Source organism: Xiphophorus maculatus, chromosome 22 (assembly GCF_002775205.1).
Source record: "Xiphophorus maculatus strain JP 163 A chromosome 22, X_maculatus-5.0-male, whole genome shotgun sequence".
NCBI classification, from domain to species: domain Eukaryota; kingdom Metazoa; phylum Chordata; class Actinopteri; order Cyprinodontiformes; family Poeciliidae; genus Xiphophorus; species Xiphophorus maculatus.
The window spans coordinates 16,899,946-16,926,059 of record NC_036464.1 but is presented as its reverse complement, the minus strand read 5'-3'; the positions used below and the strand labels follow the sequence as shown (position 1 = coordinate 16,926,059).

Genomic DNA, 26,114 nt, shown 5'->3' with positions numbered 1-26,114 from the left:
GCTAAATTTAGCAGGTTCCACAATTTTCTTCCAGATATATTATGAGATTTCCTTTCAGTTCCGTGATGTCACATAAGGAACTGTTAGAGGTGCTGCCTTGATGTAATCTACAGTTGCGCCTCCATTTAACTCAAATTGAAATAAGCTATCAGAAGCTTACAAATTCATGACATCATTGTCTGGGCTTCCCCAAAAAGCTTAAAGGCATAGTAGTAGTGCATGTAAACATCTAAATTTAAAGAAAGTAAAACAAAATCTTTAAAAAATGTATCTTGTTATTCTGCCATTTAGAGAAAAGAATTATTTTGGTAATCCTAACAGACCTAAAAGAGGGTATTAAGAGCAAAAGTTATGTCTTTTTTTTATGAAAATACAACAAGTTGGCCATCTAAATGTGTGTTTTTATTTTTGAATAAATAAATAATGAGATGTAAGTGGCTTGAAACACCAAATTTGCATGGCTTACAAATTTAACAAATATTCCTGTTAAATATTGTCCACGTTGTTAATCAGAATACATCAAACTGTCAATGCATTGCCAATAATTGTTAGTTAAGAATGAATTAAACAAATAAATGTGGAGTCAAGCCATGATTGGGAAACGCCCACAGATCCCTGTAAAAGAAAAAGCTGGCAGAAAAAAAAGTGCTATATTTAATATGTCACACACCCACTCACACACCCACGCCCACATACATACACACTATTTGTTGTGGTAACAGGATTACAATATTGCTGACAGCTGTGTAGACGACCCATAAAGAGGACAGAACTGTTCCATGACACTTTCACAGCTGGTCCAAACCTCAAGTGTACAATAATCTGTGAAAGTCTCATGGTACAAAGTGCTGTTTTTGCTTATGATTATCCATAACAGTTATGAGAAGAGCAGAAGGGAGACTAATACATTTATGAAACATCAAAGAAGAAATAAATGTAGAAATGGAAAAATGGAAATAGAAACAGACTGACACAGTGGAGCATAATTGAAAAGTGGAACTAAAATTTTTTATATTTTTTCATTATTTTTTTTGAAATACAAATCTGAAAAATGTGGCATGTATTGGTAATTAGCACCGTTTAGTATAAAACTGCCAAACTATGTTCAGGAGTTACCTAATTAGTAAGTAGAGTCTGGTCAGTATGAATATGGCTTTTTTTCTTATAAGTACCTCAGACTTTTGAAAGCATGCGTGAACAAAGAGCATTATGAAGAACAAATAACTTTACATTAATCAGAGCTAGTGTTGAGGAGAAGCTTAAAACAAGGTTAGGTTTCGAAACAATCTTACATCTTCAACAACTCAATGAGAGAGCCAAGATGGCCACGGTATTCCCAGAGGAGCTAAAATGAACAAAACCACCATTAGCGGTTGTCTTGTCCACTTTAGCGATGGGTGTAGGATTTGGACTCATTTCATTGAGAAGATTGATTCAGCTGTTGGCATAAAAACTCAAAATATGTTCACCATTCCAACATTTGATGACTAACATAACCATCAAATTGACTTCCCGTCTCTTTGCCCGTCCAGTCAAATTAAGCTGGAAGCTACAGGAACCGCAGAAGTTCTGTTGACAGACATAAGAATGTAGTTCTCAATGGTGGCGACAACGAATAAAATAGTTCCAGATCTGTTTACAGCTTGATGTATAGACTCTGGCATGAATGTACAAAATGATTTGTCTGATACACTTGCAGAGTCTTGCAGATTACATATGGCTCACTTTTCATATGGACACTTGAAAAAATGGAAACTGCAAATATGGGAATACTAATTGGGAGGAAAGAAGGAAGTATTCAAGAAGGCATACAATAAAAAAAGGAATGTCTTAGAAGAAAAGAGTAAAGTATAATATTTTTTAATTCTCTGACATTTTCTTCCCATACTTATCCAGACAACCTCAAATTCCACATATTTCTGCAACTTGCAGATGTATATAAATTATCGGCTAAGCAACAGTAAAACACATAAAATGCTGCATATTGAGATTTTTTAGCAGTAGTAAGCCACTCACATTGAAGGGTTGAGATAAGAAACGTTGTCTGGCTCTAAGATTTGCTTATTAGCAATCGGAAACATAACGAGCCATGTAATATTCTCAGTCTTTGAATGAAAGCTTTGATTTGATTCAAAATGCCACGCCTATAAATCAGACTGAAACTAAAAACCACACAAAACACATCATGCTGCCCAAAGAATTCAAATCAAAAGAAATAAATTACTGCTTCCCCTTCTCCACAGTGCAAATCAAAGCCTTTAAAAATATGAGCAATATAATTAATTAGCTTTTAATTACAGTGACATCATCGTTTTAAATCACTTCAAACTTTGCAGTTTTGAAATGTTGCAATAGCTCATTAGGTCGGTGCAAGCATGTAATTAACTCTCAAGTGTTTAACAGCTCATAAACTCAACTCTGTTTATGGTACACCAAATGAAATCAACCACAATAATAATGAGTCAACAGGGGGTAGGACCAAAGCAATGCTTACCTGCAAAGTGTCCTTTTTGCCCACTTGAAAATGTAAGCTGTATAAGAGTCAGGTGTTTGAATATGAAACACCCGGTTGAAAGCGCATATAGACATAAAACATATGCTGCTAATCTAAGATTACTGATTCAAGAGGCTTATAATATTTAACCATCCCTCCATATGGCAACTGCTTAAACTGAGTTCACCGAACCTCAAAAGAAGCATTAAATACACCAAAACACGAATGCACATTATGTAACTTTGTAGTTTTATATCAGACAGGTTGCAATTATAGAGTACTAAGAGAGGGGATAAGAAAATTCTTTACATCTTTGTCCTCATGTATTAATTTACAGAGGGTCTGCTCCACTACTGTTGTTTAAAGGCACCATGAATTTGTAGAGATACAGCTTTAGGAAGCCAGGTGGTGTAAGCTGTATGTTTACAGTAAAATACACCTTTAAATTTCAAACATCTTCCATCATGTTCTAACAAGGTTTGGCCAAAATGGACGTTACGATCCTTACTTTTTGGACGCCGATTTCAGATGTGATAGGGTTAACATTTCATGTTCTTTATAGCAATACAACTCCTCAACTGAGGTCATTGCAAAAGAAACAGCTGTTTTGTGTGTGGGTCTCCTGCTGCCAAGACAGCAATTTTGCAGAATTACACAATCCTAACTTTCAGATGAAATCACGCTCTCAAGTCTGCGTGGATCTCTGGAACTTGTTAACCTTCATGTAAATGTGCTTATATGATCCACAGGGCCTTGGTATAAATGTTTCAGATTACAAACTATTTAATCGCCGACAGATTTCAAATATTAAAAAAAAATGTAACAGTATGCAGTGTTATGTCAAATGATTTCCTTAATGGAAGCCAAGAAAGGAAAGACTAATGGTGCAAATCATAGGAGTTGAGGGAGTAAAGTTCTACATCTGAGTACCCAAAGGTAAAACAGAAGATAAATGATAATTAGATTAAATAAGTTACGAACTGTCCCCTCCCTGCTTCTAATAAACTGAACAGATCAGGGTGAAAACAAAAGCGTACATAATATCTGGAAGGAGAGTGTTTGCACGACTACATCTGTCAGTGCAACTGTCTGATTTTGATAAAGATGCAGTGATGTTTCCTCATTGTAAAAGTTAAGCTCTTGGCTCAATCTGGTTAACTTTTATTTACAAAGAAGAGAAAGAAGAAATCTATCATTTTTCAACAGTGTGGTTACAGATTTGTAGTGGGGACCAAACAGTGACAGGGTAAGATAAAAAAATAAAAAATACATTTATGCTATGCCATTTATACGGTAAAAAGTCTTTTCAATTAAATTGTTTGAAAATATTTTTAGTTTTAAAAAAAACATGGAAAGTGATGGTGTGAAAACTAACGGTGCATTGCTCCTTTGTTACTGAATCGCTGTTGCAAGCAACTTTTGTGATTCTGTGCATACAGATTCATGAATTTGCAAATTTTTCTGTGGAACACAGTTTCAAATGATCTGTGGAAAAATTTAATATTTTTAATAAAAGTAATTGAAAATAGTAAAAATTGGGAAGCTGGTATGACTAGCAATTGAGACATTCTTGGCTGGTCCTTACAAAGCAGCCAATCCAGGAGTGCTATTTGTTTTCCATTTCTTTGGCCCAAAGAGCAGAAATAATAAAGACATGGATTTTAGCTTCTGTGGTACTGTTAATATGGTTTTTATATTTGGTGTGAGCTAATAAAATAGGCTTGTTATGATTCTTTTGTTCTATGAGTAGCACAATGACAAAAACTGATTATGTTGTGATAATCTCTTACAGGTCCATCCTACTCTAACTATATTTATAAATCATAAAAACTTCTCAACATTTAAACACAGTTTGCATTTGTAGCCTCTGCTAATTTAGGTTTAGTACTTTGAATAGCACAATGGATACTATCACAACCATAATCAAAGATCAAACTCCAAAACTCATAATAGTAGAAATCTCAATGGCATGCCTTAACAGGGTTATGCATAACATGGATATGAATAAAAAAAAAGATTGTTTTAGGCCAGTTGTGCTTTCACTTATAATTAATGGTTGCTGTAAAGAACTTAAACTTGCCTGTGCAAGTTTTACATACTAGAACCAAATTAAGCAAACTCAGCTTTTAACCCCTTAACTGGCAGCGAAAAAAGGCAGAGTATTCAAACAATCTAGATTTGTCCTGTGGATGGGATACCGCCAGTTAATGGGTTAAAGTTTGACATTTATGGAGTTGACAGTGAACCCCTGATGAACAGAACGTGCAGTTTGTGCATCTGGAGCTCAGGTGTGTGTCCAAGGCCATACAGCACTTTTGAAAGCCACATGGAGTCATACTGTGGAAAAGCAAAAATTCTCTGCAAAGAACTGTGCTGTTTCTGAACTAAGGGCTTTAAACAGGCACCAGTGGACTTATTTCAGCACAGCTGAGCACCAACTCAGTTTAAATCAACGTATACTGCATGCTGGTACCTGAGAGAGAATCTGAGATTGAACAACATAGCCATTAGATAAGAACAGTACAAGGCGGACTTGTTAAAATCCAAAACAGATCTGTTTGTCTTTCCCGTATAGAGATTTATGTATGACAACTTAATATTAAAGTATCCATTCAGAAATATGAAACATACAAAAAATACAAAAGCTTAAGCGATGCTTTCAGAAGTCCCTCTAAAACCCTAAAATGCTTCTATAAAGAAAATACTTTTCTTATGGCATCATTGTTATATATTTTACTTTTCTCTGCATGTGTCACATAGAAACATATTACAGGTATCTAACATTAAGAACTGAACAAGGAGATGTAAGAAGAAGAATTTCTATTCTATCAGGACAGAGGGCATTTAGTTTACCCGTTATATCACCATCTTATTTTACTTTATTTATCACCTGGCTATCTGGGGATGACAGATTAATGCTGTACATACATTCTGGGAGAGGCTCCAATTGATCAAATGATTATTAGTTGAAATACTCTGAAAGTATGTAGGAGTACCTACTACAGTTGGAGCCACTTCAGGCTGGAGATTAAGTAATTTTAGTAGTATGTTTAGCCTCTCATGCTGAAGAATATTTTAACATGCCCCCCAAAAATAGTGACAGGCTGGTTTGACTGTGTATAAAATTGTTAAAGTTAGAGTATCAGATTCTAAAAAAGGCATTTCTGGTCTACCTAAAGCCTTGTATCCTCTTGTATCACTAAGATGCAAGGCAGACAGAGCGTGATGGGTATTATAGGTTTTGACAGCTGAAATGTGTATTTTTTTGCTCAAGAGTGTGGTACAAAAACTTTACCAGTCCTTACAAAGGTTTCAAACATAACAGTAACTTTCAGCATGCAAGGAATTATGCCCATATACAATGCCACACTCAATAAGAGTAGCACATCACTCTGACTTCAAACAATATTTAAATTGCACAGCAGTAAAAGATTGATTGCACAGTTAAAATATTGGTCAAGTTCAATTGATGGTGCAGTTTGGCAAGCTAATGTGAAAAATAACTTGAGAATTACATTTCTGGATCATACATGCAAACAAATACATCCCAGACTCAAAGTGTCTGGGATGTATACTATTTCTAGTATATTCCACTCATGCAAGTGTATATAAAATTACAAATATACATTGTGAGGTAAGAGTAGTCTTAATGCCTGTTTGTCTGTTGTGGTCAGGTTCCTGACCACAGCAAAGTAACTAGATTAATGTAATATTTAATGTGGCAGGAGATGCCAGAGGTCCAAAACAAAACTGAGGTGTGCAAATATGACATATAGCACCTTTTGCAATGGCATGCTCAAAACATTATGCCACTGCACCCTTGTAAAATTATCCCTACCCAAGCAAAATTATGAACCATGAAGACATTACTCTTCCATATATTATGAATGGGAGAAGAACACAGTCAGTACCATGAAGTAACTTTGTTTTATGACTTGAAATGATGAGCAATGCCTCGGCTCAGCAGAACTACAGATATATGACCCCACTGTTAAGGAGAGATGAAAAGTCAATTTATTTCCAATTGTCTGAATTTATTAGCAGTAGATCCGAAATGAAAGCATGAAAAGGTAAACCATGCGATCTAACGCACCCACCAGCAGTTACCTGAGGCATAGCGGCGAAAAACAGCCAAAAACAGCACAAAACGACATTTAAGACCTATGTTGACGAAAAGAACAACCTTCACTTCTACCAGCTTCTGAAAGGATCCCCTCATGTTCTGAACGAAGCCTTGGTCTATGGCTCATCTGCTTTCCTGGCTCCACTGGTTGATACACAGCAATCCTTCAGCACAAGGACTGACTTTAAAAAAAGTCCAGCCAGTCAACCTTTGATTCAGAGAAGCTGTTTTTGTGTCTTCTGAAGGACTTCTGACCACTACTGTGACTACTTTTACAACTTCTATATTTGTTGTGCCTCTGAAAAATGCAACATATAGAAACTGCTGTCTAGACTGAAATGCCTGGTTTAGGCCACCCACTTGACTTTCCATATCTAAAAATACAGTTTAAGGTTAATTTCTTTGGATGGTCGTTAGTCTTTCCTGCGTTAGCCTGAAGGAATGTGAAGGATGGGGATTGCTCTGACTGGATAATGTGTCTTCCATCTGCTGCGGCAACCTCTGCACAAGAAAAATCTGACATTTAACACTTGGCAAGCATCGTTGACAAGAATTATAGGTTTTTTCCTCTGTTATACAAGGAAACATGTTCCTGCTGAAACTGCAAATACCAAGCTGGTAAACTGAAGGTTCGAGGAAAAACAGCAAAGACGTTGCCTCTTAGCTGTTCCTCCACATCCGGCACAGAAGTGGAGTAAACATCGTTATATTTAAGCTTTGAAGGGTCCCCAAAACGAGAATCTGCAAAGTGGCAGCATTTCACAATTTCTACATTCTTTGACAACAAACTGTTCGCAACTACAAAACATCTGTCATTCTATTGAGATCTGAAGAGCTGAAGGGAAGGTGTCGGCGCACCCAATAAATACTACAGATTGTTAGCTCCCAAACTAAAAACACTGTTTATAGCCCTAACTACAGTCTTATACCTTCTGTTTACTGTTTAATTGCTAATGCCAGAGAATTAGAGTATTGGCTATGCCACATAATATTTGGACTGTTTGTTGTGTCCCATATTATTGATAGAGACCAATTAGCCAAAAATGCATGCTTTTGAAAATAGGAAAGAAGCACTAGCACTGAATATACAAACTCAAGGAGTGTAAGGCTAGACTGATTAAGACTAAAATACAAAACTGCAAGGAAACATTACTAACCACTTTGCAACCTTGAAGCCCTCATCTATCATTGTAAAAACAAACTAATGTGCCAGAGCTGCAGCTTTAATTGTTGGTTTTAAAGGGCTCAAAGAAATTGTTTGTCCACTTACAGAATTGCTGTAGCTTTGATTTTTTGTCACATTTAATGTTATAAAAGAATAAGAACATTTCCAAACCAGACAAAAATAACTTCAGAGAATATAAAAAGTAGTTTTCCATCAATGATTTTATTTATTAGGAAGAAAAGCAAACCAAGTCAACCTGGCCCAAATAAGAAACATATGCCAGTAAGCTGTAGGCAAAATTGTCCTGCTACAATTAAAGACCTTTGACGTTTTCTTTTTTTGTTGTTTTTTTTTATCAGCAGTGGTTTTTCAATTACTTAGCACAGTTAATTCGTTAAAAAGATAAAAGACTGTGGTGGACTTCAGGAAAACATGTAATATTCCATAATACCCAATTTCATATAAAGAAAACATTAACAGAGCACAGAGCAAAATCCCTTGTGTTGCTCTTGAGGAAAATGTCTGCAACTATGACAGTTTTTCTAGCAGTATAAGTGCAAATAATTTTTTTTATCATTTCTGACAACTTTAATTAGGGTGCAAAGTTTAAAACTGATGAGTTTAAAGTGTGTGAACTGACCTGCAACGCTGCTAGCCTGCATTTGGATAGCATCCTTTCCAGAGAGTGTAAATGTAGGAGGCGTCCTGGAGGATCCATTAAGCCATTATAATGAACCAACCTCTCTGAACCACTAACTTTGGCAGCAATTTGCTTTTTCCATTTTCTGTCCGAGTTTCTTGCAGAAAGCTAATCCTGAGCCAACATCTCCCCACTCATAAAGTAGGCAGATAATAGGGACAGCAGAAGGAGGAAGGACACAGTTTATGATTAAAAGACGAAAATGTTGATTCAACACGTTCTTCGGCGAACTGCTCAATTTACAGCTTACTTTTTATCTTCACAAATCTTTGTGACATAATGTTTTGACAACCATCTTTCTGCTGGTTGTTACAACCGGTGATGCCATCATGCACGCACCGATCTAATTTAAAACAACTCAGTCTGCTATAATCCCAACAATCCACCGGGTTGCATAAGCTACTGTTCCAACTGAAACAAAGAGCACAACACGAACTGTATCGTCAAGGCAGTGCAATGGAAAATACTCGCTTGGCTTGGGACAGGAGGCTGGAAAAGTAGAGAAGGCTGAGCTCGCCTATAAGTCTGACCTAGATTTCCTGTCCTGTAAAAGCCATATGTTATCTAACCAAAGTAAGAAAAGGCTGATAGCTGCAGGAGACTGCATTTGCAGTAAATATTTAGAGTACAGTAACTTTACTGCAGGATGTCTGTTAAGGTCTTCAATGTTAGAAAAATAATTTTAAAAAGTTTAGCTTTCCATTGACAAAATTATGCAAACGTATTTATACCCCTGGATTATTCAAAGTTTCTCCATTACAACCACAAGCTTTAATGTATTTTGATGGGATGGATGTGATGAAATAATATAAAGTACTGTATGCTTGTAAAAGTAACCTACCGATGTTTTTTGGGGGGTGTGGGGGGGTAATGTATACATATATTGAATCCAGTGCTGTCAGTTGGCATTTGCAGGTCTTCTAATAAGTAAATTGTAGTTAACCTTTTGTGTCGAATAATCTGTGTAGCAATTCATCTGTAGAGTGATGGCCTCAGATGATTATTAGAGAATATTAGTGCACAAACCCGATCATAAAGACCAAGAGCAACATGAGACACGTCAGATGTAACATAGTGAAGAAGTCTAAACCAAAGTTAGGTCATAAAACAATAACCCAAGTTTCAAGCATATGACACACCACTGTTCAGTCATTTATGCATAATGGAAAGTATGTAGCACAACTGCAAGCCTAGTCAGTCATGGCTGTCCATCTAAACCAAAAAGCTATGCAAGACAGCGAAGAAGGCCAAGATAACGCTGCACAGATCCACAGCTCAGGTGGGAAAATCAGGCGACATGACAAATATAAGTTATCCACTTCACAAATCTGGCCTGTTTCAAAGAGAGGCAAAAGGAATGTTTAAAGTTTACCACTACATCCCCACAGTGCATGCAGTATTAGGCTGTGGGGATGCTGCTCTTCAACATGAACAGCAAAGCATATCAGTTGATAGGGAGATGAAGGAGATAAGGATAAATACAGAGGAATCCTAAGAAGAAAAAAAACGTCAAACTGAGAGCTTTGGGACAAAGGTGGACATTCACTTTCCAGCAGGACAACCATCAGCATGCACCCAAAGCTACATAGAAGTAGTTTAAATCAAAGCATAGTGATGTACTAGAATAGCGTAGAAACAAAAAACTCCAGGTTTAAATGCAATTTAAATCTGTGGTAACAATTAAAAATCTATGTCTACAGACTTAGTTTTTTTGTAAGGTTTTACAGATTTTTCAGTCTTTAGATGTGCAAATCTGACAGAGACTATCACAAAAACTGCTTCCAGAAAAATGCTGGGAGGAGAGGTGAAAAACACATGAATGCAACCTACTTCTCATATTTTTATTTGTATAAGTTTGAAAATGATTTATTATTTCACTTCAAAATAAAAAGTTGTTTTTGTTGATCCGACATACAATTCCAATGAAATACGTTGAACCTTGTGGTCGCAACAAAGTGTAAATAGCCAAATTAGGGTTCATGACTAGTTATTGAAGTTCCTTTCCATTCAAAAACACTGAGCACACGGAATTGTACTGGTTTAAATCTGCAGAACTTGAAAATCTACGCAACCCATTTTATCAAATGAAGCAGGCACTTTTAGTGCCTCTAATACAGCACATTCGCCATGTAGCTGCGTATTACACAGAGCAATCTGTCAGACACCATTAAAGGGTTTGTACTTATCTTGCAAGGAAGTGGATCTTAAATCAAGTGAGCCCTCAAATCTTCTCAGGACACACTTGGTCTTATTAGTGTTGGCAGAGGAATATGGCGTAATATCACCCAGCCAAATGAAGCGGTTTCAGCTGACTTACACTGCAGGAGGTGTGCAGATTTTATAGAAGAATAAGTGCAGAAAAGGATTGTGTTTATTCATGCAAAAGGATTATTGTGCAATAAAACTGTCAAAGAGACTGTTAGTATATATTTAAAACCCTGTCTTCTAATATTTTCCTTTCTATGCCACATGTAGCTAGAAATCAAGAAAAATCCCAAACTATTTTGTTAGCGATTTTGTTGCTTTTGTGAAATATATCATGTTTATCACTATTTCATCATTTCTTTTTTTCCCACCAGTTTCCAAAAATGTTGCCTGATAAAAATGTAAAGGGAAAATTAAAAGTGGTGGTTTCTTCACTGCTTTTGCAAACAAGTATTGTCAACCAACCTGAGGAAAAGTGTTTATTGGATGACTCTTGTCAACGTCCTTTAATAAAACTTCAAAATAAAAGTCTAAAAGTCATAGAGTCTGAAGAATATAAAAATAGAGGTGACTGTTGTGTGTTTTTTAATTTCGCAAGATCTCATGCTAAGAGATCTTGTAACCAAAGTGGAAGTCTTAATTCTCCAGAACTTCTACAATGCCTGACATATTGCCAGATCATCTCCTATGAGGATGCAAAGTGGTGAGCACAAACTGTCAACCCTAAAGGGCCTCTTCTTAAAAGCACAGCACCATACAGTTTAAATTCATGTTGGAAATAACTCATATAAGGCCGCTGACGAAACCACTTTAAGGTGCAGGAATATCCGCCCGACTGTGGCTCCCCATTGGGCTGAAACTCGACTGGAGCAAAGAGGAAGAACAAATCCACAAACCCGAAGGCGGGACATGTGACACTTCAAAGTAACCCACCTCTGTGGACCTTCTTCCTTAAGGACCAGTGTGGCACTCACACCCACCGTGAAGAGGCAGGTCAACATGCCTTCTTCGTCACAGTTTCCTGCTGCATCTCTGTTTCTCCTTTCTGGCTCGAAGGAACACATGATTCCCATTACCGTTTTACTGTCTCAGCAGATCGTTAAAGCTGAACGTCAGTCCTTGTTACCAGGCCTTTGACTCTGCAGTTGCTCTTTTGCTTTGTATAAGAAATTAATTTAAGAAAGTGAGCCAGGCAGGTGCTTAGACCAGGTTTGGAGCATTTATTTGTTGATATGTGTAGACATAATGCAATTGTCAGCTTTGTATGTTTCTTTTACTTGTCTTCATTTTTGTGGAGAAGCACAAAGAAATCAGTTGTTGACCAGAATCAGATGATTTACAATCTGATCGGCTATAACTGGCGACTGGCCTGGTCAAAAACTCAAAAAGTTTTTTTTCTTTTTTTATTGTTGTTTTTTTTCTCAGAACAGCAAACAGGTCACACTAATATCAAGGGTCTTTGGTGTGGATATTGTTACTGAGCAAAGAAGACTCAGGTGACTCAGAAGAAAGCAGAGAAATTTAAGAAGTTATTTACAAAATAAACTTTATTTTCTACCTATTGAAACATGTCAGCAGTCAGCAGGCTGTGAGAGAATGACAGAGAGCAAATACTACTACCTTGTAGTAGATAATTGCTCTTGTCGTTCCTTTTCAGCTTTCAACCTCTGTCTGCCATGGAGGATACTGGATTGGAAATTTTAACAACCCTCTTGTTAACACTTAGATTCTTAAGGTAAGGTAAGTTAAGGTAAGAATCCAGTCTTCAGTCTTGTAGTGCTGGACCCCAAGGAGAAGAATAAATATATTTCCCATCTCCTTTACAATCACAATGGGAAAATGTTGTATTTGGGGGGGAAAAACTGCACATTTCTTTGTAATATCTGTGTGTTCCTCTTGGTAAACTTGACCTGTATGAAGGAACACAACAGCGTGTGGCATTGCAAAAAGGTTTCATTGTATTCTGTATCATTGCTAAACTGGAGGAAGAAAGGACAACCCCAGTTCTCTCTGTCATAGGTTTTTTTTATACAGAGTAGATGCCACCCACCCAGCCAGTCTGTGAACCAACAGGCCAGTCGGTGGTGCAAAACAGACTGGGTTCCCGCTATTGAGGGAAAAACACAGTAGGGCTGTGCTTCTAGTCATGCTTGCTTTTTTTAATTTCTAATGTAAGATGCTAAAGACAGGTTAAAATGTGAACTCCAAAATCCTGCCAAAGTTCAGCCACAAAATTCTGATTGGTGCATCTCTTGTTGTTGTTTTTTTTTGTTTGTTTGTTTTTGTTTCAAAGTAATTTGAAGTAACTACTGGTGTCTATTGTAATTGAAAACGGCATCTAAACACGTCACAGCAAATTTGTCAATTTAAATTATTTGAGTCGTATGAGCATGCAAGAAACTCATTAAACATTTACAACTGTCCCACTGATTTATGTGCACCTTAAAACAGCATCTTCACTCTGTCTTTGGGCTCTTTCCAGAGGTTAAACAGCTGACTAAGGGCTCTCTGCAGCTGGCATTTGTAAACCCGGCATGTCCTTCTGGCTTCCCATTAAAGTGGGGAAGAATAATTAATATGAGTCTGGAAGACATTCCTCTTGCTAAAGGCAATATTTTGGCTCCCAGCCAAAACCAACAGTGGTAAAAAGAAAAAAAAAGCAGGGCTAACTTCGAGCCAAATAAAGCCTCCAGATGGGGATTAGTAACAACAATCAAAGTTTGTAGAAAAGGGGTGAAGGGCTGGTTTGGGATTCGCACACAATATTTGATGAACTGTCAGTCAGAGCCTGACATACACATAGCAACACATGGCGCCTTTTGTTTTGATTACTCACCGCTCTCGCTCTTCTCAATGACGTCGACCAGTTCACCCGCTTGGAGACTGATTTCTGCAGGCTCTTGTTTCTCGTAATTGGCCACCACCACATACTGTTCCAGGAGCATGGGGTCCGAAGCGTCCAGACCTGGTGTTGACGGGAAAAAACATGCTGTCAGCCAGCTGCCAGCCATAGGTCCACGAGAACGGCTGCTGGACACCCGTTGTGCCATAGACCCCTCTGTCTGTGTAGCCACTTGCAGTATTCACAGGGTTCAGTGCATTTTCCCCACAGCCTAGCCATAGAGCTGCATCCCCATCTAGCTGAACATCAAGGGCAACAGAGGAGTCGAAGCTCTATGAAAAGAACTTCAAAAAGAAAATGATCAGGCCATTACAGGCAAAAATCCATTCTGTTTTTGCTGAAGTGAACGTGTCCTTCCCCAGGTCATCAGATGCAGCTGGGCATGCAAGTACAATATTTTGAAGGAATTGCAACAGCAGTGCAGATGGAGAACAGAGAGCTGAAGCCAACTGAAGACAGGACAGAAATTTCTGAGAAAGAAATAGTTTCCCTTGGAAAATAAACCATCTGCTAAAAAGCCTCCTTCTCCTCAGTGGGGTTGGAGCTGGAGGAAGAGTAGGGGGGGTGGTGTAAGCCAATCATAAGAGTCGGCACTAGGGTCCTTAAATGGAACCAGATGAAGGGGTTGGAGTTTTGCACAGAGGGGTGGACCTGTGGCTCTGTGAAACACTAGAGCTCTGACTCCAGCATGCAGCCCAGCCAATAGAACCTTTCTTCTCGCCACATCGCTAACTTAACCATATAAACGCTGGCAGTGACTCCGTTTTTCATTCGCTTTGTTGCTGTGTTCCTGACAGACTTACCACCCATTCTTGCACCAGATTTCTGGTTCATAAGCAAATAAGATAAATGACCTCTAAAAAAAATAAAAGAAAGACATGTTTGGATATGTAGAGCCATTTAAAGAGCATACAACTTATTTAATACAGTAATTTATTTCTATTTGCAAGTGTCAAGTTTCATTAACTGGGCTCCACTGAAGACTTACTAATAAATAATCCTTTAAAACAACCATCACTGAATGAATTTTACAGGAATGTGGAAATGCAGACCTGCTGACGCTTAGTTCAAACGGTTTGAAAATAGTTGGACACTAAGTTCAAAGCTGCTATCAGAAGGAGGTACTGCTGCAGAGATTCCTCTCACCGCTACATTCCACTGCAGGCAGCATCTACAGACATCATGAAACAGAAATTTTTGCACATCATCATTATATTTACAAATTTGAATTAAGCTACTCGTAATCACGGGTGCACAGTGGCACAGTTGGTAGTACTGTTGCCTTGCAGCAAGAAGGTCCTGGGTTCGATTCCTGGCCTGGTCTTTCTACATGGAGTTTGCATGTTCTCCCTGTGCATGTGTGGGTTCTCTCCGGGTACTCCGGCTCAAAAACATCACTGTTAGGTAAACTGGTCTCTCTAAAATTCTCCCTAGGTGTGTGTGGGTGGGTGTGTGTGGGGGGAGGGGGGGTGCGCATAGTTGTTTATCCTGTCTGTCTCTGTGTTGCCCTGTGACAGATTGGCGACCTGTCCAGGGTGTACCCCGCCTCTCGCCCCAAACGTTAGCTGGAGATAGACACCAGCACCCCACTAGAGACAATAACATGTGAAAAAGGCACATCATTTATTCCAGGGTGCCCAAAGTCGGGCCTCGAGGGCCGGCATCCTGCATGATTTAGTTCTCTCCCTCAGCAAGTCACTGTTCATCGTAGCCCTTCTCATGAGCCATCATTTGATGAAGGTGCGTTAAACTAGGGAGAGAACTAAAACATGCAGGAAGACCGACTTTGGGCACCCCTGATTTATTCCCATCACTGGTGTCAGAGCCTTACTTTGAGTTGTGAAATATTGTGTCTTGTGATAAGTTTCAGAAACTTGATTAAAGTGGAAAAATTACTTCTAATACGGCATTCTGCCATAATGGTTATACAACTTAAGAACTGTAGTCATATAAAGCAAGAATACACTGTTGAACTTTCTAGTATTTTGTCAAGCTGTAATGTATTTGATTGACATTTTATTTGGTTGATCAACACAAAGCTGTGTAAAACTGTGAAGTGAACAGTAATATAATTTTTTGGGGAAACTCTTTACCAGCTGTTTGCATCTATACACTGCCATGTATGCCTATTCCTATTCAGCTAACAGCTCTAACTAAGCCAGATTGGATGGAAAAAAATCTGTGACCAACTCTTACATATTGACACAGAGTCCTATTTGTAGGTCTGGACTTTGACTGGGCCATTGCAGGATGTGAATATACTCTGTTCTAAACATACAGCCGTTGTAGCTGAGGGCTCCTTTTCTGTTGGAAGGTAAAACTCTATCAAGTGTTATGCAGTTTCCACCAGTGATTCTACCAAGTTCATGGATGTAATGAGACAAATTTTGAAAACAAAAAAAAGTTAAGGCAGGAATAATTTTTTGAGGCGCTGCAAGTGGATAAAATTAGCAATGCTACATACTTCAACCAATACTCATCACAGTTGAAAAACTCTACAGTGATTAGTTTGTGGGTCTGAAGCTGTTTGAGAAGGATTGGAACAAACTGCTTTCAGAAACAATTGGTTTTATTCTTATTATTTCAAGATCTAAAATCCCCTCTAGTAAAAAGAAACAAAAACTTGAAGCCTCACTCTTCTTTTTATGAACTGTATCTACAATATGGGAGAGCTATTACCTTACAAATCTAAACCCAGCCTCATCAGCATCTCTCTGAATAATGCTGCCAAAGAGTCTGACACTCAGTTACTGTGGTTGGGCTGTGGTTCCTGATGGCTTATCTATGCAAGATGTTTTGACAAACCACAAAGTTGGAAGCAGAAAAAAAAAACTACTTGATCGTCAGTAAATAATGTGACAACTACTTTACTTACAATTCATTATGACTTGTGACTCAAATACTGATAAACCCTATAAACGTCACCAGTTTTCAAATAAATGCAATAATTGCCCATTTAGAGCAGTGTACTTTGTTTTTTCAACGTGTGCTGCAGTCAGTTTACTGTCATGTAATATAAAAGCATCTCAAATGTATTTGTTAAGATGAAGAGATGATTATTGACATTAAATTGATGTTTAACTATTTCTTGGCTTTATTTTGAATACTCCTTATTCTTTTCACGACCAGTAAGTTCCCCACAGCAGTAAAAAATATGCAAGTGAAGTGCCTTGCAAATGTATCCATTCCCCTTAAACATCAATGCACATCTTCAGTTTCATTTGGGATTTCATATAAAAAAAACATTTTTTCATTAAAATCTGAAAGGTGTGGTGTGTATTTTACCATCTTTACTCTAAAGCCCTAAATAAAGTCCAACGCAGTCAACATCTGCCTGTGTGCAAACTATCATAAGTGCACCTTATCTGTGAAGATCTTTGACAATTGTTTAGAAAAAAATGAGATAGAAACTTCCTATGTGGATGCTTTTCTACAGATAATGTGGGAAAGTTGCTCAGAGATGTTGGGAAAATGCAACTAAATACAAGGCAATCCTGGATGACAACACGCTGAACAAAACTTGTGACTGGGGTGGAAGTTCATCTTCCAGCAGGACAATGACCCTAAACATATCAGAACTACACTGGAATGGTTTTTATCAGAGCTGGTTCATGTGTTTGAATGACCCAGTGAAATTTGAGACCTACATATAATTTTCATATATCGGGAATACTGTTGAAAAGTTTACTTATTTCAGTAACGAAATTCACAAAGTGAAATATATGGAATAATTACACACAAAATGGACACAGATAAAAATAAGTCATTATTTTATAAAGTGAGTGGAATTAACATAATAAACGCAGATAGAAATTCACTAATGCTGTTAGGAATGGGGGGAAATGTGAGGCCAGATGAGAGGGACTAAAGACTTTGTCAGCAAAGTCAACAGGAATGAAAGGCAAAAGCTGATATTTTGGCCCCATTCAGGAAATGAAATGTTTTGCAACAGCAGGAAGACAGAGCCAGAACAAGAAGAAAATATGAGAGAAAAACGTGACTGAAAACAGCCCAGGACATGACCTAGGTCAAATTTGTCGCAAAACTAACCATTTCAAAAAGACTACAGGTGAGTATTGTTGTTAACTGTAACACATTTGTGAAGTTTGAAAACGTTAATCATTAAATTTTTCAAACCCTTGTTTGCTAAGGTGGTACACATAGTAACATACATTGCATAAAACCCTCAGGCTCTCCATTTCTGATCGCTGCATGAACAAATACCTAAAAGAAACACTGACCTTCATCTGAAAATATCATATTTTGTATTGAATGTGGAGTACTCAGATGTTAGAAGCTTTAAGTTCAAAAAGTGTGTCATCTTGAGTTCCAATATTTATTCCTCGAGGCCACTTTGTCCTTATCTGTCCTCACTCAGCTTTATAAATTTATCTCCTGTTCCCACCCCGGCACACCCAAACGTCCTAATTCCATCCAACCCCCACCCTCAAACACTCGCTCCATCATAAGCTCCATCCGGAGATGATAACCACTGAGAGAGATGCAATGATTCATCACCATGAGACTATGCTACAATTTTATTCCAAAGTGTTGTTAAGTTTTTGTTTTGTTTTGTTTTCATTTTTCCTGTTTAGGACCTGAAAGTCTTAACTCCGCATTTTGAGCCCCAGAAAATCTCTATGGAGGAATAATTTAGCTAAGAGTAGTAAAAACTAGCAAAGCGTAATGCCCTTGTTTGACTCATTGGCAGCAGATGTGCAGCTGGATTAGAAGGAGACACAGATCTGCTGATCAATGTAGTACAGATGTACTCGTGTCACTGAATCAGTATGCGTTCCCTGAAAAGAGAAGGGGGGCAGAACAGAAGCAATATCATTGAATATTATTATTTGATGATCAATTAGTATTTTGAGGTCTAAAGGCATTTAGGCTTTACTAAAAACCCAACCTGCTCCAGATGTAAACCTGGTGGGAGAGGGCTACTTCACTGTTCAATATTATGAAGAGAATTTCATTCACGTGGAGCAGATATGGAATATCTTCAAATTCAACTGGATCTTAAAGCAGATCATGCAACATAGTAGTTTCATCTTTTTAATTTTTCTCTTTCTGTCTCTCTTTGATATAATAATGTCAATAGCCAACACTGTCAACCTAATCAAAATCACTCAGAAGGGAAATTAAGATAGACTAAGGAACTACTCTGCACATGGTTGCACCAGAAATACAATGATTCCTTCTCACAAATTAATGTTTAGGACTTGATGAAAAGCATGATGGCTCAGTTGGTAGTTAATATAAACTAATAGTAAATGGGAAAACTTACAAAGATGACACATTTTGATACTCGTGTGTTCAGGTTTTTCAATTCTTTCTTAAAATTTATGACCGTGGATCGTAACGCAACTGCATGTTGGAAAAGCCTTACACATTTGAGCTCTTATTCTCGTACAAAACCGCTTCTGTCCTGAAACTATTTTGAGCGAGACCCTTCAGCTCTGCCTCCAGGGTGGGAGTCTGGTATGACAAATGGTCACTTATCAGAAACAGAGAAGCCAGTATGGGGCCTGGTCTTGAGTTAAGGGAGGAGAGAGCTTCCTCCTAACCAGAGCTCAGTTTTAACGAGAGAATGAAAACCCTACAGCAATTTCAGCTTTGTACATTAAATGTAGTTTCAATTATTTCAAAGATTATAGAAAAATTTCTCTCTTAAGTCTTATAATGGATGCTATAGGTTGGGAATATTTCATACCTGAAATGTATCTTTACATAATTCAGTACTTTTTGTACTTAGCACAAATAGATTTTTTAGTTTGTGAGATGCACCAAGCAATCATCGTGACCACTTGAATGCCACTGAATAGTGAAAACTCAAAACTCAAACCGTTGTTCGATCAGTGAACGCACCACACATAAGTGCCACCAGAGCTAACAACAACTGTCTGTGGTGTGGAGGTTGTTAAAGTAGGAAAAAGACTCAAAGTTAGCTTTCATCTGACATAAGCTTAAAAATTGAGTCAGATGGTCCACACAAGCTGTAAGATGTTGTTGAAACAAAAAAACTGTGGTTTATGCATCCAGTTTCTCCTTTGCTGTATTCTGCCACAATTATCAAAAAGGTCTGGATCTCAGGGTTTGACCATGAAATTATTGATTTGCAGCTCACCACCTCGCCAACTACCACAGTCTCATTGCGGATTGAAAATGGAGATGTTTGTGTTGATGTAAATTCACAAGCTAAGCAACGAATGCAGTCTGCTGACTATTGAACCACTTGCGTGCAACACCCAGCTCAGGCCGGCTTGTCCTCCCCTGAGGTGGTTCCAAAAAAAGGGGAAGAACCGTGCGGTAACTGCAAATGGAGACTAATCCAGCTGGGGATAATTGGAAGGGAGTAGATTGAAAGCCAAGCTGAAAAAAGGGGCTAAAGAAGCCAACTTTGGAGCATTCCGTTTATATTTATTGTAAGATGAGCTTGACTTGGAAATATTAGGAGTCGTTTGGAAAACTCAGAGTAAAGGAAGTATGAAAAGAGTGATGTTGACAGATTTATGGTAACTGTGCTGTTCCCTAATATAAGATACCAAAGACAAATAAACACGTCAACTCCAAATCAATTTGTCCTCATTTTAAAGAGTAAAACACTCGTTTAACAACGATTGCTTCCTTTCACAGATGATGTGATGTCGTCTCTGCTCCTAACATAAATACGTAACGACGGTTCACGGCCGGATTGATGGAAAAACATATTTTGAAGGCTGTTAATTAACATACTGAGGTTCGAAATTGGCCGCACCACTTTGATCAGTCCCTTTGTATTTTTTTTTTATTTGGAAAAAATCTAATAACCAAAAGGAAAACAGCAGTAAATACTGGAGTCAGCAAGAACAACGACGTTTACTGCTCATTTTTAAAGATGGAAACATCTGTATGCATCAGCTCCTCCAACTGTGGTATCTGTATGGAGTCCAGAACATTGTTTTGTGCCCACGTCTCAGCCAAACGCTTTATCTGAATATTCTGCTGCATTCTTGTCAGCACTTCCTTCTCATCCAATTTGTTTGATGGAGATATCGCATTCCCTATGACAGTTGAGGAAAGATATGGTTTAGACTTCCTTCATTATCATCTTCCGGCTTGGCCTGCTCTTCAGCTAACCGGGCGTAATGAAACCTGTCAGTTACTTCTGCATGTAAACTATTTAACAGCACACTCACATAAAAGATGTAAAAACGTGACAAAAGTTTGAACAGAACTAAATAAGGTGGCATAAGTCAGAATCTGCAGCTGTTCCAAAAAAAAAAGAGAGAGAGAAGCGAGTGCTGGATGTCAAGCAGTTTAGAAAAACCGACTGAGCTTAATGACTTCCTTCTCTAGTTTGCAATCGCACCCATCTGCAAATGCAAACAAACATACAGACCTCCTGACCCACCCAGTGTCTGACTCATTACCCTGCCCCCACCTACAAGCATCCAGTTGACACAGAAACAACCACATGCTCTGTACTGTATACAGACAGTAGCCATCTCCAAAGATCTGCAGCAAAACTATAGACAGCAAGTCTTGCACTGACAGTGCATCAACATGGTCCCCACTTGCCACGTAGGCTGTCCTCTTCTCTCCAGCTGCTTTTCACATGCTCTGCACACCCCCAAGCACTCCAATCTTATTCTCTCCTACTGTTTTCCCAAGTTAGATCTGAGGATCTAACTTTTGTTTGACATTCACATATTTAAAAAAGAACCAAATGCTGATGCTTTCGAAGATGACACAATGTTCCTGTACCTCAGACCTGTAAACCTGTTACGACAGCATGTTTCTTCATCAGTTGTCATCTGACAATGATTTATGCTAACAAGCAGTCAAGCCTAAAAGCTAATTTATATGCCGCAAAGGATGCAGAAGATCTCCATAAAACAGCAGGAGGGCTGTGATGGACTAGTAAGCCTGGACTGTTTCAACTTAAAAAAAAGGTCAAGTTTTACTTTAAAACAATAAATGAGACCTGCTGATGGATATTTGCAAAAACAAAAAAAAAACTTGTTTAAGTCTCTGTTTATATAAACCATTTTTCATTTCACCACCTTTACAAAATCTCAAACAATTGTTACTTACTTAATTCTTACTCTGGTTTCAAGGTTTATTGTAAAACAAGACAATAGCTTTTTGCTCAAATTCTGGTATTTCTGTGTTGTCATTAGTTGCATGTTTAGCTGCTCCATTCAACCACATGCATGATATACAAAAATATATCCATCCGTCGTCTGTACCTCAGGGTTTCGTGCCTATCTCCAGTGGTCATTGGGCAAAAGTACAACCTAGACAGGTCAGTGGTTAAATTAGGTATGATGCAAATTAGCAGACTAAGACAAAACTGTGCATCATACTTGCCATCCATTGTTTAAAAGTGGCTATGCAGGGTCTCCAAGGGTGATTTTTTAGAGACAAATTAAAATTCAGATTTTTGGACTATACAAGGAAGAAAGAGCAACCCGACATTACCCACGAATGTAAGAGGACACAATATAAACAAAGGCTTTTCTTCTTTTGGAACCAAGGACCTTTGGTCCTAGCAACTGCACCACTGCAGCCAATCATTAAATTATTTTATCCATCTTGTTCTTTTGGTTTTTCTTGTTGTTTTAAATTGGGTAGTATGAAACCAAATAAGATTCATACGGTAGCAGCATACCATACAAATGTCAAACCTAATTTTGACACCAACAAATCTCATGAAAGCACTGTCATGGAAACAAAGGGATTGAAAACTTAAAGTGAATTATCAGCTTTGAGTTAGTGATTCTCCGATTTCCTCTGCTTGCCAGGTAAACAGAGCTGAACCTCTAACCACTCGCAGTTTTGTGGTGAAAAGCTACATTCTCCTCTTCAGGGCAGGGGCTCAGGAAACTCTTCTGGATACCCCAGCACCATAATTATGAAACCTATAAGCTGCAAGTACAGCAAAAAAAAACTCACCACAGACTCACTTTATCTGCTATCCTGCTTTAAAAGGGAAATATTACTTTTAAGCCACTAATGTCCAGAAAGGGGACTACAGTGAATGTTTCCAAATCAAATAATTACAACAGCTAGAACAAAAGGAACAAAATCTTAGGACTAGGTTGTTGTGTGTTCTCACCATTGTTTTCATTACTAACCATTAACCATTAAAAGCTAATTAATAAGAGCTGAGCAGTGAGAAGCACTATATGGAAAATGGCTCAAGGATTTTTAACCGGTCTGATAGCTTCCACAGGCTGAATATAGGCTTAACACACACATACTCTCTCACACACACATGCACAGCTGAAATAAGACAAATTTTCCATTTCTCTATGTGGATGGAATCCCCCATCATCTACCGCCTCAATGCAATGGAATGAATGCTGAAATAAGGTAGGGATCTTATTTCATGTTGGTGACAACTCCCATGCAGCCTCTCCACCCACAAAAAGAGAACAAAGTTGTGTCCACTTTTCACCTACTGAAACTTTTATGGGCCAGCTACGACACAGGCCTTCATAGCTCCAGCGCGTTATAGAAAGGATGGCCAAAGAAGCTCCATCTGACTGCAGAAGAGCGTTTAATTTAGTAATACATGTGAGTATTCTAAGACTGCATGCATGCAAGAGCGTGCACATACAAACATGCAAAATCTGCACAGCTGTTCACTAAACCGCCTTCATACTTTTCCTTCTGACTCCTACGCTCATATCCCCCATGCTCAGCTGAGTCACACTCTCTGCCTTCCTTGAACTCTCTTACACACACACATACACACACACACCCAGGTTAACCCAAAAGCCAAAGCAGGCAGAGGAAATGAAGAGGCACTAACAGGTGGTCTTGGTCTCCGTGCACTGTATTAAACAGTTGAGAAGTGAAATTTTTAAAAAAAAGAAAAAGAAAAAATAGTGTCCACTAACAAAAAAAATAGTGTCCATAACAATTTAGCATTATATATTCCTGCAACATCATAATTACCTATCACCTAAAAAAATGAATAGTGGTGATGTGCCAAAATAAATTTTTATTCAACAGTTAATCTTAAAAAAATAATAATTTAACTTAATGTAGATAATTACTTTGGTAAACAGAGCTGAACCTCTGTGTGTGTGTGTATATATACTGCTCAAAAAAATAAAGGGAACACTTAAACAACACAATATAACTCCAAGTACATCAAACTTCTGTGAAATCAAACTGTCCACTTAGGAAGCAACACTGATTGACAATCAATTTCACCTGCTGTTGTGCAAATGGAACTTTGTACAAAACAAAGTATTCAATGAGAATATTTATTTCATTCAGATCTAGGATGTGTTATTTGAGTGTTCCCTTTATTTTTTTGAGCAGTGTATATATATATATATATATATATACTGTATATATACTGTATATATACAGTATACTGTATATATATATATATATATATATTTTTTTTTTATTAAGTTGTTGTAAACAGTTGTGTACTGATTGGCACCCAAGGTAAAGATGGCAAGGCTTTTATTGCAGAAAAAGCCTACAAGCTCATAGATTTTTTTTACCATGCTTCCATCAATAGTCATATGTTGTTGTTTATTTGTTTGTTTTTAAATCAGATTCTACTATGATTTTTTTATCGCACAACCATATTGTTTGTTGCAGTTAGTCTCATCTGACGAAAGCACTGGGTTTTGATTAAAGACTCATTTACATTTAGGTTTATGCAAAGGCTTCCTATTGACATGGCTCTTTAACAATAGCTTTTGCGCATTTTGCCAAGAAGACCATAGAGTATTACATATGGAGTATGTGAATCGTAATCTGAAGAACAACATTGAATTTATGATTAAGCATGTTTTGTGTAAAATATGTTTAATGTAGCTCTACAACATGACCTTAATGCCAGACTATCAATAGACGCAAATCAAAGAGTCTATCAAACATTAATGGCAAAGGCTCAGAGATGTTCTTACCTGATTTCCGTTTTCCAGATCCTCCACAGTCTCTGAAAAAGAAACAACACCAGAGTACCATGATCAAAGGGAGTGGACATTGATCGAACTGGATCAATCTGGTAACTGGTTACATCTGAACCTCTTAATGCAGACCATCCGAGTGCAGTTGGCACAAAACTATCTGCCAAGCCCTTGTGGAGAATGCATGCAGAACTTGACCCACGACCAAAGGGAGGGAGTCCGGGTGGGACAGAAATGGGTGAGTCGTACAGTAATGATGCCAAAACCGGAGCCAAAGCAAAACTTCAGCCAGCATACCGTGTGTAAATGCATTATATCGGTTCTAATATTAGATGCCAGCGCCATGCAGCTGCCTAGTTTTAACAGAACGGCATTTATTGACCGGATAACAGTGTCATATCTCCCTGTGAAGTCTCATTCATGCTCTGACGTGAAAAGCTTCTTTCTTGAGTTCAGACTGTGGCTAAACTCAGATCATTAGTGTGAGAGAACCTGTTCTGTTCTTTAACCTACTAAAGTCAAAGAGGAGCAAATTTCCACTCACTATGTTCCTGCTTATTCTAAATGTCAGTGTGTGAATAGAAATAGCAAATGCATTGAGAGAAAAGTCTTAGATTTTTTAAGTAAATATTTTAAACCTTGATTGGTTAAATACATTTATGTACTTATTAATTCTTAAGTTTCTTTCTAAATGTTCCACCCGTTAAATCAAATACGGAAGTGTATTTTCTTGCTTTGCTTGTGCACAGCATTAGCTCATTCAGAAGAGATCACTTTTGATGTCTGTCATTTATTCTCCAGCTGTGCCAGAGGAGTTATACAGCAATTATTTTGCAATTACTAAAATTAGTCAGAAACACAAAATGACTACATGACAAATGCATTAATTAGTTCCTCATTAAGGTGCTGTCCACTCAGTTTGAGTGATCGCTCCTCATCCCCTAAACTGCATAAACATAAATGGGGGTGCATCATGAGGTGGGAACAGGTAAATATTTCAAACCACAAGACCATTTTCAGAAGTTTGGGATGACTGCTCTTCCTCATTTAGTTAACTGGGCAGCGGAGAGAAGAGTGATGAGAAGCTGAGGTTTGACACAGATGGAAACAGACACCTGGCTCTCTGGAGAGGCCAGCAGCAGGACCGGAGCCAAGGCCAGTCAAGGATATGAGAGCATGGTTGGATAAAACTTGTCTAACAAGTGGCACGCTTATCATCTTCAGTTAACAAAGAAACTTTACTAATGCCAGATGATGATACTACACTTCTGATATGGCTTTAAAAAAAACCATCTGTAGAGTTTTTATATATACTTCATATAGAGATGGGTCACATAAAGACCCATCTCTAACACTGACAAATCAGCTGGTTACTGGCCTCTGACCAGGGACATGGTGATCAGAAATGATATGTTTGTACTTTTCCAATCTTGTAAACACACTAGACCTAAGGACTAACAGGTTGCAATAACACTCTTTTAAATGGAGTTTGCTGCTGACTCAAAGTTTGCCTTTCAGATCAAGCCGTTTGATCACTGTAACGTTTTGAACAAGTTTTAGAGGATAATTTGCAAATCTGAACAAATAAATAAATCAGGGTTTT

General features: G+C 38.0%; 1 protein-coding gene across 2 annotated transcripts in view; it reads right to left on the bottom strand.

The window, feature by feature from the left end:
* Positions 1–26,114, bottom strand: part of sh3pxd2a (SH3 and PX domains 2A) — a 78,734-nt gene that overhangs the window by 19,383 nt on the left and 33,237 nt on the right. For both annotated transcript variants that reach the window (XM_023326983.1, XM_023326984.1), the window contains exons 6-7: positions 24,509–24,540; positions 13,524–13,652 (exon numbers count right to left, since the gene is read on the bottom strand). In XM_023326983.1, coding sequence (XP_023182751.1) covers positions 13,524–13,652; positions 24,509–24,540 — 161 coding nt within the window. The remainder of the gene's footprint in view (positions 1–13,523; positions 13,653–24,508; positions 24,541–26,114) is intronic.